The sequence below is a fragment of the Chelon labrosus genome (genome assembly GCF_963514085.1).
Source record: "Chelon labrosus genome assembly, chromosome: 4".
NCBI classification, from domain to species: domain Eukaryota; kingdom Metazoa; phylum Chordata; class Actinopteri; order Mugiliformes; family Mugilidae; genus Chelon; species Chelon labrosus.
The window spans coordinates 14,572,893-14,589,247 of NC_140340.1; the positions used below are offsets into that span (position 1 = coordinate 14,572,893).

General features: G+C 40.6%; 1 protein-coding gene across 1 annotated transcript; it reads right to left on the reverse strand.

Moving 5' to 3' along the window:
• Positions 1–971: 971 nt before the first annotated feature.
• On the reverse strand, positions 972–11,795 carry soat2 (sterol O-acyltransferase 2). Its single transcript, XM_084542072.1, has 15 exons — positions 11,619–11,795; positions 11,292–11,350; positions 11,035–11,174; positions 10,865–10,918; positions 10,082–10,189; positions 9,141–9,423; positions 7,992–8,067; positions 6,912–6,996; positions 6,463–6,508; positions 6,058–6,187; positions 5,518–5,615; positions 3,518–3,616; positions 3,201–3,336; positions 2,584–2,729; positions 972–1,159 (listed from the first exon to the last, which is right to left on the reverse strand). The coding sequence occupies exons 1-15, from the start codon at positions 11,719–11,721 to the stop codon at positions 1,103–1,105; spliced, it is 1,620 nt and encodes a 539-aa protein (XP_084398198.1). The 5' UTR covers positions 11,722–11,795; the 3' UTR covers positions 972–1,102.
• Positions 11,796–16,355: the final 4,560 nt, after the last annotated feature.

Consider the following 16,355-nt stretch of genomic DNA (forward strand, 5'->3'; position numbering starts at 1 on the left):
AACACATGACACACACTCACAGGTGACTATGGGAAAAAGTATGTTGAAAGTTTTCTCTCGTTTGACCTGTTTCCATTTTGTAAATCACACAATAGGAACAAGTTCCAAAGACACCATTTAATAATCTGAGAATAAAACACTGGTTTAAACAATTTCTGTGTTTCATATAAATACAGTAAAGATAAAAATGCTATTAAACATTAGTTGCACCCACATAAATTTAACAAATTGCATTTAGGTAGGTTGTGGCTATAAATTAAGCTTTCCTATATTTTCCACTACATACTGTATTTTTCTTCCTGTGCATTTTTGTGAACATGACGTGGAAGTGAGTGTGTTCTCAAAATGTAACGCCGCAAAAGCTCACAGGAATGGCATGCTGTATCTTCTTGATGACAGATATCCAAAAGCTTGACTTTCTGTCCACAAACACAAAAGAGCTATGTATAGTAGCAATCTTTAGGACCTCCTCTTCGTTCACCCATGACAGTAACTGGTAGCTGCAGGTGTGTTTTTAAACCTTACTCCCAGAGATCCAAACAGTGTCGCCCATGTGACATACTGGGTCTGTTCAACGTTAGCTTCCCACATTGTCTCTGACAGAAAGAAAGCTGTGGGTGACGGCTTACAGATCATGTGTGATGTTACGCAGGAATGTCTCCACAGACACTCACATCACAGACCTGCAGATGCAGTCGTCTTCATATCATTTCATGAACGGGCCACAGGCTCAGTCGCTATTGTATTCCCTCATTTATAAATTAAAATCTTGCCACTTGTTTCGAGACACCATGTTCGATTTGCACTTGAAAATAATGTTTTACTGAAGAGAACAGAGAAGTATTTCATACTACTAGTGCAAATAAAAACCTGATGCAGTCCCATTTAAATGGCAATATAGTGAGTGATGGTCTCATCTGGACCATTAGGAATCTTTTACACACTAAAAAGAGAAAACCTTATTTATTTACAAGTCCTCAAAGTCGTTGAATCTCTTTGCTCTTCCCCATGCTCAGTCCATCACTGCTTTCAGAGCTCCGTCTTGATTTTCTGACCTTCCACTGTTCATCATCCGTTCTTTCATCGGCTTCAGAAGGCAGCTTCATCTCTGGTAGTTGCAGAACCAGGATCGAGGCATCACCAGCTCCCAGAAACTATTCTGTTGAGAAAGAGTGGAATTAATCTAAATATTAAAACAGCTCCTCTTCCTCCTCCTAGTAACATGATGTTACACACATTTTTTTTCTCCACATGATTTAACGTATCTCCATTGTCATGTAATAATCCCATTCTACAGCACTTCTATTTTTAAACCAAAGTTATCTGTGTTAAGCCACTGTGTGTCTGAATGATGCCACTACACACACACACACACACAGGTTTTAGAGGACGCCTTGCACAGAGAAGCAGTAGTTCACAGTGGAGTAAGTATGCTAAGTACATCTGGGCCCATCTGTCATGCAAATCCTTCGCAACTTTGACTTTAAGAAAACGCAGGGTGTCAGAGTTGGGGAAGGGGTGGGCATGTATTTAACTCTGACATGTTAAAGACATGTCAGAGTTTTACGCACATCCGCTACTCGACACATGTGGCTCTGCTTCATGGGCTTACGTGTGTGTGAGCTGGGTGTGTAGCTCTGTCTGTGAGTAGTAATGAGTGACTGGGGATAAGAACAGACGGCAAAGCGAGGATGGTGAAATTGGGAAATCTGTCTCTCAGTCACTGTCATTAGGTTACTGACGTCTTATGTGACGTCCAGCATCAGAGTATTCAAGAAACAGAAGTATTCTGCTTTTTTTTTTTGTGTGTGTGTGTGTTTTATTATAATCTTAAGTCTCTCTCATTGTAAGCGTATTTCACCTCCTGGCCTATTTTCCATATAAACGCCCCTGAAATTGGAGTTAAAGTACTCTCAAATTATGTCTTTGTAGTGGATAGTGCTACAAATAAACAACTTGCTGTTTCATTTCAGATCCACAAAATGCAATCACATGCTCTCTGCTTCTCTAGGCGACTCTAGCTATGTATATAAACGGTAGGTCATGCAACGAAGCTTCACCGCTGCTGCAGCTTCGCTTTGAGCTTTACAATCCAGCAGGGAAGTTGTTTATGCCCCCAGACAGTGTAATAAATCTCTTTCTAGCAAAACCTCACAATAAGAACTGTCTTCATATGTTCTGCTGAAAAAAATATATAAAATAGGTCACTGAAGGCTCTTCATGTCAAGTTTTATTGATTTTGTTTCAGACAAATGCGTGGACGTAGCCAAGAGAACAAACTGTTAATAAAAACTGACCCACTTTTATATGGCTAAAATATAGCCGTGTGTGATTTTTGTCATGCATTTTAAGGGGGGATGAATGTCATGCATGATTAGACTGCTGCAGGAGAATTATATTTCTTGAAAATAAGTCTCATGCAGAGGTTGTCCTCTGCCTGAACCTACATTAAATGATTTGTTGCATCATTTTAAGTTTAGGACGGTAAATGTCCCAGAAGAAACAGAATCTGCTATTACGTAAACAACCAGGCGACCCCTCTGACCTAATCAGTGATCCTGAAAACACATACAAAGTACATACCCCCGTCCGCGGGCAGTGAATCTGGGCGTACCACTCCTGGCAGTACAGACACACCTGGACGCCCTGACCCAGGAAGAGACACGCCCACATGATGACGTTGAACGCGGGGTTCTGTCGCTTGTCGTTCATTGTAAAGTTGAACACCACTAGGAGAGGAAGAGGACAGGAGAGGGGAAGTTGTCCATGGCATTTTTTATTTTTTTTGGTTAATCAGTAATGCTTCATGTGTGTTGAGGGTTTAGAAAGTAACAAGGACAAACAGAGAGATGAATCATAAAAAAAAAAATGTAAAAAAATACTTTCAGACTTCTACTTTTTGAGTCCCTGAAGGAAAGGACATGATGCATAAGTGTACTTCCTTTAAATATAATGAGAGTCCTCTGAAGACAGCTACTAATAGTGTGAATAATTACAGATTTTAACTTTGAATGCACTGTCCATTTACATATTTTAACAAGCTGGACCGATAATTCAGACACAGTGTTTTAACTTTAGCCGCAGATGTAGACATGGCATAATTATCTGTTTTCTATTTTTAAAAGGCCTTTAAGTCATCATTTCTGCAACAGAGTCAGACTCTGTAATTTGTGTTTGTGAGTAATGAGCGTATCCCTCACCTCCGAAGAAAGCGAAGAGAAAGAACAAGACGGGATAGAAGAAGCCAAAGCCCATGGATAAAGCGTACTCATGGACGACAGCAGAGACGATGAACACGGAGAGCATGGCAGCTGTTCGGAATTTCCTTTTCGACAGCTGCAGGGATCAGAAGGCTCAAAGTTCAGAGGTCAGGCTGCTGAGTAAAACTACTATACACACTTCTTCATGTGACAGTCTTGGCTTTGGGCGAACAGTACATAAAAAACCCTGTGCGATATATGACATTTGTTTACTTTTTCTTATTTACTGCATTCAGCTGTACTGGTGCTCTACTCACCCAGAGGAAGTCTCTGTATCCGTAGTAATACAGCCAGTCGTGAACCACTACATTCCACGTACGGTAGTAGTTGGCGAAAGACGTCGAGTTCCACCAGTCCTAGAAAAACAACAGGGGATAATTAATTCAGTGTGGACGGCTCAAAATAAAAGCACAAAACCAAACACTTGGACGCCAGTTAAACAATTCATATACTCATAAAGATTTTATGTTGAGTTGTTTTAGGTTATGCTGGCAAGAGGGGAAACCAGATTGATCTTTCTGAAAACATCTGAGTTCAGCAAATCAATTACAGCCTTAAAACTCCAGCCAGTTCAAAGCGTTGGATGACAGTCTTGGAGCTGAAAGCATGGCAACTCTGCACGGTGGATCCAATTACTGGAGACTTTAACAGTTTTTGACTTTAAAGAGTAAATTGACATAGACATGGACATAGACATGAACATAGACATAGACATAGACATGGACATAAACATAGACATAGATATAGACATAGATCATGGACATAAACGTAGACATAGACATAGACATTGACATGGACATGGACATGGACATGGACACAGACATAGACACAGACATGGACATAACATAGACATGGACACAGACATGGACATAAACGTAGACATGGACATTGACATAGACATGTAGATAAACATAGACGGACACAGACACAGACATAAACATAAACACAGACGTAGACATAGACACGGACATGGACATAGACATAGACATGGACATGGACATGGACAGACTCTTGTCATTCAGGTATACAACTAAATTTTGTTGCATTGGCTCAGCACAGCATTACAATATACAGCAGTGGACTTGCTATGTGAAAAAGTGGGTATGGTGATTACAAATACTGCGTCTGCAGCGTACAATCTACAGTGTAACATGCAGAGTTCTGCATAAACCAAATGAACCAAAGTTCAGCGGTGGAAGAGTGATGTGCAGTATTAGCAGTAATGCAAATAGTCTGTAAATTGTTAAATAGCAGAACAGTTGTTTAACCAGAGTGCAGAATACAGGATCACATACCGCACACTATAAAGTGCAATAGGAAAAAGAACCTGTGGACTTGACAGGCGTGCAAAAATGATGTATATACAGCACACTATAGGTGTGTTCATAAATATATGATGTAATTGTTCACATATATATGATTGTTTTTTTAAATATATAGTGAATGTAGGTATCACAGCAACAAGATTCTGGGTTGCAATCCATTGGCCGACTGGGCCTTTCTGTGTGGAGTTTGCATGTTCTCCCAGTTCTCTCCGGGTACTCCAGCTTCCTCCCACCATCCAAAGACATGCTGGTTAGGTTCATTGGTAATTCTAAATTGGCCGTGAGAATGCTTGTCCGTCTCTCTGTGTTAGCTCTGTGATAGACTGGCGACCTGTCCGGCCTGTACCCCGCCTCTCGCCCAGGCTCCATCCCCCCCGCGACCCTCCAGAGGACAAACGGTTACAGAAAATGAATGAATGTATGTATGTATTTAGGTAACTGAACATGTCTGAAGTCGAGAGCAAGACTTTATGCCTTATACAATTCAGCCTTATAACCGCAACAAATTCAACACTTTGTTGTTCTGGATTACCCATTTTAAGTGTTTTTCTAATTTAGTTTCGGTCAGGGTGGGTGTATGGCTGTGCTACATTGTCCTTTAATCCCATACGGCTGAGTATGCCTGCAAATGTTTAACTGTAGATTAAACTGCCAGTTTGAATTGAAAAAAAAACCTTCAGGTTTACGTAAAGAAACACATTAAAGTGGATGTGACCAGCAACGAGAGGGAAGCGAGTAATTTCAGACTGATGTGTCAACACAATGTAATGATGGAAAGTTTAACAGTTTGGGGACAATCGGGCCGCCCTGCTGTAATTTCACTTGTAATTAATCTCTCATAATTAATTTCCCACCAGGAAGAGCAAGCATTGTTGAAAATAACGAGTTCACAGAAGACGAGATGCCACCAGAATATCAACCAAACCACACACCTTGTAGAACATCCTGTCAGCAAAACGCAGCAGCTCCCCGAAGAGGTTGAGCCAGCAGTGCAGGAAGGCAAAGAAACACAGCAGGAGAAGCATTATTCCTGAACACAAACACACAGAGAGCGAGAGCGAGCGTTATATGCAATACTTTCATTTTGGGCATTGATCCCAGAAGATTTCTCAGAAGAATTGTAACCTGACTCTGATGCTCTAATATCAGCACTTACTTAAATAGCTCTTCACATAAAGAGAGCAGTAACGATGCCGGTCTTTAGTTACCTGCATCTGATTGCATAATAGAATCTTTAATCGTATCACTGATTTAGAAACACCAGACACTCCTTAAGTCTACTTAAGTGAGTATATAAACCTGAGCTGACTCATACAGATAAGAGATACAAGAGTTATAAGCAGAAGTGATGTTACAAGCGGAGCCACAGACAAACTTCAACTTACATGTTTGCTTTACACACAACTTCCTACTAACTATCTTTATCTATAAAGTCCATGTACGTGAACAACTTGTTGGGTGGCGGAAAGTACCCGGTAATATAGAGTTGAACACAGCCAGAACCATTGTCCGTTTACTAAAAGGCTGGTTGGTCTCGGTTCTGAAGACGGGCACGCAGAGACGCACCAAGATAAAGTAGCTGTAAAACAGGCATCCCAGTATCTGCAAATTGGGCATAAAAAAAATATATATATAAATGTGAAAACAGGCTAAAATACTGCACATCCTGGAAACAAGGAAATTAAATGGGAAAAATGAGAAAAAAAGAATAGTGTGATCTGAGATATCAAAGATTTAAGCTATAAAGGGCCTGTAGTTATAGATTACATTATCATACATGCGCAACTTCTTCTTATCTAGGTCAGTAACAACACAAGTACCTTCTTAGAAGACTTTAAATGACACGTTCCAACTATATGCTTATTAAAACATCTTACCATGCCAAGTGTAACACCAACATACTTCCATCGTATGTGGCTGTTTCTGTGAAGAAACGACAAGATGTCACAAACAGAGAAATGTGTGTCGTCATATTAACTAGACGGTTATATTTAGTCCCAAATTACGTATTCCACATGGCACCCTCCTCTCTTCCCAGCCAGAGCGTGATTGCCTTTAACTACATCTATAATGAAAAGGATGTTTCAGGGTTCCTCATTAAACGAATGCTTTCATCTGTTGATAAATAGATTCTGAGGGATTCAAGGCCGCAGTGAATATGAAATGCTTGTTTCGAATTGCAGCATTTTTTTGGAGTTTGCGGCACACAAGGTTAATGTGTCACCCAATTTGTCCTATGACATTTGCACACAGGTCACGTTACTAATTAGGAGACCAAACAGAAAAGGAGGTTGTGGGATTCGGGCGATGGAGGAGCGTGTCTTACCGAGGGTATGATTCCCTGTAGATCAGTGTCGGACAGAAGAGGAAGTACAGATAGCTGGAAAATGTTGGGAATCTAGGACTTTCTCCTGAAAAGGAAAGGCATTTCCATAAGTATGAATATCACATCACATTTGGAGCAGTGGACTATTGGTTGGACAGCGAGGTCACTGGTTCCTGAGGCGCCTTGGGCAAGCACCTAAACCCCCTGTAAACTGCTCCCTGGCTACTTGCATGGTAACCTAATGCTCCAAGAGTGCTCGCTTTCATTGGTTAAATAGAGGAAACAAACTTTGCATGTGTGTGTATACATGCCAAATAAAGCTGGTTTGATTAGGACCCAATAGGTATCAAAACCTGATTTAGACCAGTTTCAAATTCAGTTCACACTTCTGCTTCTCATTTGATTGTTCTCCTTTCATTGTGCCGCTTAATGTCTGGCATTTAACTTTTCCATTTGTGAATTCGAAAGCTTTACTACGCCTTCATGCAGGAGCCTGCTAACAAATGGCCATCTTTAAAATTAATCGGCGGTGGGTTTATCACTAAATCGTTAAGCCGTTATACTCAATTGTCTAACTTAATGCCTCTAATTTAGTTTCCCGAGTAGTTTGCTGTGCTTCATCCTGCCTCACGCTGATGACATTTATACCTTGTAAAACAGCACAGTTTTGTATAAAAATGCATTTGACATCATTTTTATTTTAAACCATGGTCTTCTTTTCGCTTTCAATCCAAAACCACAATCAAAGCAGACACTTCTATGAAGGTATTTCACGTGAGTTTTAATATTAACAGTTTTCTCTGGGGGCTTTTCGCTGCAGTGAGTAATTATTCATGTTTATTCCCTCACTTTCATGTTCCTTAACTTTATTTCCAACAAACAGAAGTCTACAATAGCATCTCTGCACATTATCAAGGTGATTTATCCTATGCAGGTGTATTCATTGTCAGTTTTAACCTCAGCATGACTCTTTGTAACCTGCTGAGCTTGGTTTTAGGCATTTATTATTTGTGTCTGACAGAGTCCCTGAGACTTATGATAGCGCCTGAGTAGTAAATACTCCTGTCATCAATACAATACCTTCCTTCGGGGTATTCTTCATAATAACAGGAACCATTTCCCTCATGAACGAGTAGGCCTTCATCAGGAATCGAATCTGAGGAAATTGGACACAGTTACTATGTGAAGGGAGACGGTGTATCGGTATTAACAGCTTCTTCTACTTTGTGCGTCTTTGCTGCAGGATCTGGCAACATGTCTGAAATGATTAATGTGTTTCTTTAGGCTTAAGTCTCTTGTTTCTGAGTTCGTCCACGGTGATTCATATTGTTTTTTGCGCTCTCACACAATGAATCAGGAGTAAAACACAAGGATGGCGGCACGAGAGCAGCATAGTCTGAGTACTGGTTCATCATTTTCAGACAGGATGCTTCATCAATTTGCATAAAGCAGAAACAGCACCACAAGGAACAATTCTTGTAACACCAGTGGTAGATAGTGACACACTTTTTGGAGTCATGGTTTGCTAACCATGTTCCTGTTAGCCCCAGATAATGTACAGTAGGCTACATGTTATTTGCATAGATTACAGAACTGTGATCCAAACTCGAGCAATCACTTGAGACTCACGCGGAGATTCATGTTAGTGTGTGTGGACAAATGTACTTAAAGCTGTCCACCTGTAATCAGATAACGCAAAACATAGACAGACTAGACCCAGGTTCCCCCGAAGCATCAAAGCACCGTGCTCATCTCACTCCAACAAATGGACATAAAATGATCCTGAGAAGGTTTTTGGAGATCAGTGTAATAAGCATGAGGTTTTATTTCCATATGGCTTTCTGGTGTTCAAACTACACTGACATATGCAGGATGTCTATTTCTGTGAGTTTCCTCACATCTTCATCCAGCAAGCCTCCCATATCACAATGTTCCAGCACATGGCAATAAAAGGCTGCTCATATAATTAGTATTACAATTAAATATGATGTTATCAACAGTGCAGGGTGCATGCAGCATACAAGTAAGACATTGTATGCTAAGGGAAAGAAAAATGAGTTATATCCCATTATCACTGATTAAAGGAAGTTAACTTTGAATGAACGTCACTTTTGTGGGAAAAGAAATCTGTAATAACAGAAAAACATGTTGTGTCGACAGAGGTCACACATCAAGTGCAGCCTACCCACATGACAAAAGCATTTCTGCACCACGCACATGCACACATACCTGCTCCAGGATCACAATGAACCGTGAGGCAGGTGGCAGCTGGTGATGCACAACCACGTATACTGGGTAGAGTCCCAGTACACAGGTCTGTATGGCACAGAGGACTATCCCTGTCCCCAGAGACAGCCAGAGCTTGGAGTGAATGCTGTGGTACAAAGAACCCCAAAACACCAGGGTGTAGTAGGGAACGAGCAGGGTGTACGCAAACATAACAGCCCAGGCCCAAGTGACCATTCCCAGCTTCCCAAAAGCGAAGAACAGCAGGTCGAACTCCAAGACCAGCCTGAGATTACAAAAAAAAAATGAATAAATTACAAATTTCAGACTTTATATTTTAAATTTCTTTGAATGTGCTTTTAATAAATGTATAAATCCAAATCTTATTAAGGACATGCACTCTCAACAGATGTAAACAAGGTTTTGAATCACTGCTACTGATGATATTGAAGGCTGGCTAATAAATGCCACATAATGTTAAATACATTCCTGTTACTCTCTCATTAAAAGAGATAGGACCCCATTTAACACGGCTTCATACAAGGGCGATGTTATTATTATTTTTATTTCATCAATTTACCCATTTTAAAATCAATATTAACTGAGAGTGAATGGCCACACATTATTTGCACATAATTGTGGCGTTGCCTGCTGGCGCTTGCTCAAATGAGGGACATTTGCACACGCAAACAATGCCCGACTCATTACCGAGCTGCCCAGAGCAACAGCAGAAATGCTCAGGGGCATTGGCTGCACTATCGTTCTGCTGTCAGACGAGCGGCGGAGAGGCAGAGAGGGGAAGGGGGGGTGACACAATGAGGAGAAACAGAAGATAAGACGTCTTTTTTTTTTTTTTTTACAGACTGTGGGGTAATTGAGTTTGATTTCTTTAGAGAGAGAGAGAGAGACCTCCAGACATCGGCACATGCACGTGTCCCACAGACCTGCCCTGGTCGATGTAGTCAACAGCCAGCGTGCTCAAGCAGAAGATGAGGAGTACAGCTATGAACATGTGGTAGATGGTCCGGATGTGGCTGATCTCAAACAGTTCACTGATGAGGGGGAAACACAGAGTATAAAGTCATTAAAATACAGCAGGTCCACTGTTTATTGTCTTCATGTGGATCTGTTGAGGTGTGTACTAAGCTACATTACACACAACCAACACCAGTGAGATTATCTGGATGATCTATATAGGATGGTATTGGATCCTACAGTTTTATACGGTATACAGTATATCATGGAGATAGATAGATAGATAGATAGATAGATAGATAGATAGATAGATAGAAACAGATATGAAAGATATTAAAATTACATAATAATATAAATATATAATGCTGTGTAAAAAATATACAGTAGTGACCACAGTCCAGTTGGTTCCTCACAGGGAGGCGTTGCAGAGTTGCATGGATATCACCTTGAACTCTAGAACGTTACAATAACATGTATCTTGCTATTTTCTGACATTTTCTAACTCGACCGATCAAGTACGGAGGCAAAATAGTTCCCCACAAATCTATAATCCACTCTACTCTTACAGTCATGTTTACATGCTCCATGGACGGTTTGGAAAGTTCAAACAGTTCATTAAAAATGTCTTCTTCTTGCACGTCATGCTGCTCGCATGTGACTTAAATCGCCCCACGGGGACCAACAATGTTTTCTGAATCTGAATAACAATCCTTTGCTGTCGCCCTAACGTCGGTCTGCACTTTTATACTCACTCCAGCAGTGATGCTCTGTCCATAAACACTTTGCCATCGTCCATCTTCTGAAACCTGACACAGACCACACAGAGAAACATGCGCACAAGTTTTACTGCAGTGATTGAGAAAGTAACAATACCTACTGGACTAGAGTGAAATAATATATGAGATAGTAAATCTTGTCTCACTTGGAGGAGTTTTTATTTGCTGTTTTTCCATGGACTGTCGACTGGATGTGGGTGAAAGGTTGGACAGATTCAGTCAGAGCTCTGTCCAGAATTTCACTGAGCTGATCCTGGACCTGCTCCAAGACTTTCACCTTTATCTTCTGCATGGAGGCAAACAAAAACAACATTTTTTTCTCTACTTATTGAGTGCTATTGTTTCCGTTGCGGAGATAATTATAGGATTAGTTTATTTTCAAATGAGTAGGAGAAAAAGTTACCTGTGCATGTTTTTCCCACCGCCTGAAATCCTCTTCCTGCATGTTATCATGGCTCCCAGCTACAGAGAGAAGGACACATGCTGCTTAAATTGTCTCCTAAACCATACAGTATTACTTGAAACTGAAATATATTTAACCGAGCCAGGCAGATTAAAATGTAAATAAATACCACACACATTTTTTTTGCAGTAATGTGACATGTAGTACAACTTGAATAACGACGACATTTTAATGGTTGCCCTCGGAAATATTCGATTAACACCAACAACATTATCATGAACAAAGCCTTTTAAAAGACACAGCAGAAAGCGACCTTTCTGATCATACCATGGCTGGAGGTGTCATCTGACTGCTGGGCCTTGATGTTTCGGCGCCACAGTCCATTTTGTGCCTCTGCGGTCGTCATGGTTACCGCTGAAACGAGCCACATCTATTAAAACGTACAGCTGGGACTCGTGCAGATGATCATGCAGGTTAGTCACACACACACACACACACACACACACACACACACGCTGTTGCTTCGCTGAGGAGAAAGAAATGGAAACTTAAAAAAAAAACTTAACAAGACTAATGCATGTGATGTCACACTGATGCGATGTGGGAGTGGGTGATTAATGGTTGCGCTTGCTTGTTTTCATGGATATGAGAAAATAAAAGCCCTCGGAAACCCTTGGAGTTTACACACAGCTGTTTTGGATCCATGCATAGCCCTCGTGGTGCTATAATATAACGTAAACTGGTACTAAATCACTTAGAGAGACACACGAGGGTGCAGTGCTCCCTCAGATATACCGGCATTAAAAGTGCAGCAATATCACTGGACTATGGTGCAACAAACCTGTATGTTTCAACCCACAGGGGAAAGTGCAGTTGGATTTACTCTTTGCTGAAGTTTAACAATGCAGAGATAACTATAAATTGATAGATTACATCAGGTCACTGCACCATTGCTGGCAGGTTGCCTCATATTAAAAAAAAAAAAATGTATTCCTGATAAGCCTCGGTGCCAGTGAAGCGCACTCACTCATGTGAATCACAAAGTGCACAAACGGTTCATCTAGGAACATGTAGGGCAGGGGTTTTGAACTATGGTTACCTACAGTGGTTTTCCGCAACGAGAGTGTTGCCAGCAGTCACTGGAGTTCAAGTTGAACAGTGTAAACAAATGATAAAGCTCCCTGACCCCAGTGGAGGTTCACACACACGATAGATAAGATGCACAAGAGACTGACGGAGAGTTTGTTAAATGAACTTCCTGGGAGGGGTAAAAAGACGCAGAGTGACCTCATTTTCTAATCCATGCCGTTTGATCACTCCTCAGGAGAAATGTCAATACCTACAGCAGATAAGCTTTGCACAGATATGCAGATATACAGATTATATATTTTGCAGACGATGGCTCAGAGAAAGAGATTCTTAGCAGAGTCTTGTTCGTTGTGAGCTGATTCAGATCGTTTAGGAAAACATTTACCAGATTGTCTTGTTTTTAATCCACTCACTTGCAGCTTGTTCGCCTGCAACTTTCCTCTCACTTGCTGATCAGCAAGTTTATGACAATAGCAAAATAAAGATATTTGATTGAGGTGTATTTGCTCAATAACTTGATGTCAGTACACCAATCAGGCATAACGACATTATGGCCACCTTCCTAATATTGTGCCAAAACTGTTGTTGTGACTCATCAGATAATGGACATGGGTCTTCCCGAGGGTGTCCTGTGGTGTCTGGCAACATAGGGGGAGAGGGGAGATCAGTGGATCAGGCTTGTTCCAGTGCATCCTGCAGATACTTGATCAATTTGGGATCTAGTGCATTTGCTGCCATCAAGGAGTGTCATTGCTATGGGGTGGGGGTGTCTGGTCTGGTGTAGGTGGTAATATCCACATGAATGCCACACCCAAAAGTTTCCCAGCATGTTCAGTGTTATTTACTTCTCCTGTCAGTGGTCGTAAAGTTATGCCGGAACAGTGTAGCAGCTAATAGTGATTCCAGTTAATTCTCTTTTCAAGAATATTTAGGGACTGATTTAAGGCATTTGGCGTCATTAAATCAACTGTGTTTGACCTAAAAGAGAAACATCACACATAGTTGTTTTGAGTTGGGTTCGTGGCTTCCTTCAACATTGAAGGAGCCAGAAAATCCAAATTTGGACAAGAGACAATGCCTCCGTTTCTAGGAGTATTGATTTTTTTCTGGCACTGAAGAACCCTTGAGCTTAGTAACTCAGTTCTGCTTCTGTTTACAAAGTTAAATCTCAGTTTTAGGGAGTCTGTAGCTTTGGTTATGTTTGACATTTTGATCTAGTTTCACTGTTCATCTAAACTCATGCATCTACACGCAATCCTGACAACCCTCCCAGCGCAGTTTCATCCCAATTCAGACACATGTGAGCTTTGGTTTGTTGACAAGCCTTTCATCATATTAGGTTCAGGTGAGTAACCACCCACAGATGCCCTTTAAAAACCTGTCTGAGGAAGTCCAGTCGCTTTTTAAAGTTCTTCCCAAATCTTTCTGCATGTAACTTTTATTTTATTGCTTCTTGTTCATATCTAGCTGCTGTGTCATATCACAAACAACTTTCTGGCTCGGTTAAAGCAGTCACATTGATTTAGTGTTGTACTTCATATTTGTTATATTTAAAACTCACAAAAGTGCAGAAAGTGCAGAATCTGAATCATAAAAGTGACAGATGTCAAATACAGCCGTGTCAGGTAGATGCGACATCCTTCATAAACATTCATCATTGTGTCAGACTTGTACTCACAGTCTTTCAGCCCCCGGGCTCAGTCAGCAGTCCACAAGATGAGAGGAACTGTTTCAGTCGATCAGTCTCGCTGAGATAGAGATAGTTGCTGGGGTATGTTTAAATAAGTCTGTGTCACAGTTCTTGTGATCCCTGTATGTCCTCTCCTCAGCTGCTTTTTTGGACTTTGCCCTTTTGGCTCCTGTCCCTGGCCAAGCCAGATCCTCCGCTGCCCAACCCCACTGATCTTCTCTGTTGGACGCATGAGGTCATGCAGCTGAGCGCTGGAGTTTGACCTTAGGTCTGACACATTCAAGTAGACTGATATTGCAAAATGCATTCATAGGATTTTTATATACTTGACTGTTACGCACTCATATTGGCCTGAAGATATTTCAAAAAAATCTAAAAGACTTGACATCTAAAAATATAGATATGTGTCGTTATTTTCCCTCCATCACTCAAAAATGTGTTTGGCCTATTGTTACACTGAAGGAGAAACATTTCTCTGAGCTCACCTTAAATCTAAGTTCAACCTGTGTTGGAATAAATACATAATTGTATAAAATTAAAAACTTCCAGTGAAAGAACTTTCCACTGAATAACAGATAGAGACTGGGCTTTATACTGAGGGAGAAATAATAGGTGTATACACAGAGCAGGCATAACATTATGACCACCTTCCTAATATTGTGTAGGTCTTCCTTGTGCCTCCAAAACAGTTGTGACTCATCAGAGAATGGACATGGGTCTTCTGAGGGTGACCTGTGGTGTCTGGCAACAAGATGTTAGTGGGGGCCTTTGAGTCCTATGGGTTGAGGGGAGGGGCCTCTGTGGATCATCCCACAGACACTTGATCAGTTTGGGATCTAGTGAATGTGGAGGCCAGGTCAACACCTTCTGCTGTTCTTCATGAGTTGTTCCTAAACCATTTTTGTGTGTGTGCCTGTGTCAGGCTGCTTCCTGCTGGAGAAGGCTGTTGCCATCAAGGAGTGTCATTACAATGGGGTGGGGGTGCCTGGTCTGGTCTAGGTGGGTGGTACATGTCTAAGTAACATCCACGTGAATGCCAAGTCCAAAGGTTTCCCAGCAGAACATTAAATTGTCACAAGATGGTCAGTGTTATTTACTTCTAATGTCAGTGGTCATAATGTTATGTATGATCGGTGTAGATGAGTATTACTCACTGGTTGTTTTGAACTGTGGCAAAAACATCAGTGATAAACTATTTTATGTCTCAAAGCATGTGAAAGATGACCTAGAGGGAATAATTATAGCTGTGAATGTGTTTCTTTGTCGTAACGCTGCAGAAAAAAAAAAAAAAAGTATGAAAAATACTAAAAATAGCTGCATGCTAAGTGCTCGAAAATCATTCTTGGCATCAGATGTTTGCATTTGTGTGATACTTCAATAAACACCAGAGCAGACCGTAGCAAACACACTGTCACGAGACTTAATCTGGAGTCAAGGTGGCATTATGGAGTCTGAGATGACATTTCCTCCACTGTTGCAGCCTATGTTTGTATATCTGAAGCATATTTCTTTAATCTTTACATTTCTTTAATCATATATAAGTGTGAATCTGCGTCATATATCTTTAAAATGCTGTTCAAAAAAAGAAAAGACAAGACGCTACGTAACACAGGATCATATTTATTGAAATGAGTTTTCTTGAGATAACAACAGTGTTTCTCAGCGGCTACAGAAGAGAGTACTCCATGCACTAAATCACACACTATAAACAAACCAACCAAGACACGGCTGTACAAACAAACACAGACATTTTGCCTTTGTTTTCTTTTTTAACCACCCCGCCATTCATGTCATAGTTCTTTTTCTGCGCATGACGCGACATCTTGTTTTATTTTTTCGCCAGAATATTTTCAGATTGGTTATAATTACCTGGAGACAAACAGAACAATAAGAAAGACAAATCTACACTCAAGTCATTCAGATGTTTCCATCTCCGTATGCAACCGTAGCGCACGTCAGGTGAATATGTGTTTACAGTATACTGATGTTTAACCAAAAACATGGTTTCTATAAGTTATATAAATGCACCAAAATTCAAGTTCAGTAACATTTGAGACAAAGGTTACAGTAAAGAGAGATGAAGAAAATAAAAAGTTAAAGTGCTGCATACATTTTTTGATAAACCTCAATGCTGTGGTGGGATAAAGAGGTAACAGGTAACACATTTAGTGTTACGCCAGTAAAATTAGTTATGCTGTCATTTACTTTAAGGCTATGATGCACTTACAAATAAAGTCATTGTTTTGGAAACTATATTGTCAAAAGTATATGTTGCTCAGGAGTGA

Bases quoted from the DNA above. Each gene is read 5' to 3' on its own strand.
- soat2 (XM_084542072.1), bottom strand. From the start codon at position 11,721: ATGTGGCTCGTTTCAGCGGTAACCATGACGACCGCAGAGGCACAAAAT. The intron at 6,509-6,911 runs GTAAGACACGCT...GTTTCTTCACAG, and splicing joins TACAGGGAATCATACCCTCG to AAACAGCCACATACGATGGA. The intron at 5,616-6,057 runs GTACTTTCCGCC...GTTTGTGTTCAG, and splicing joins GTTCAACTCTATATTACCGG to GAATAATGCTTCTCCTGCTG.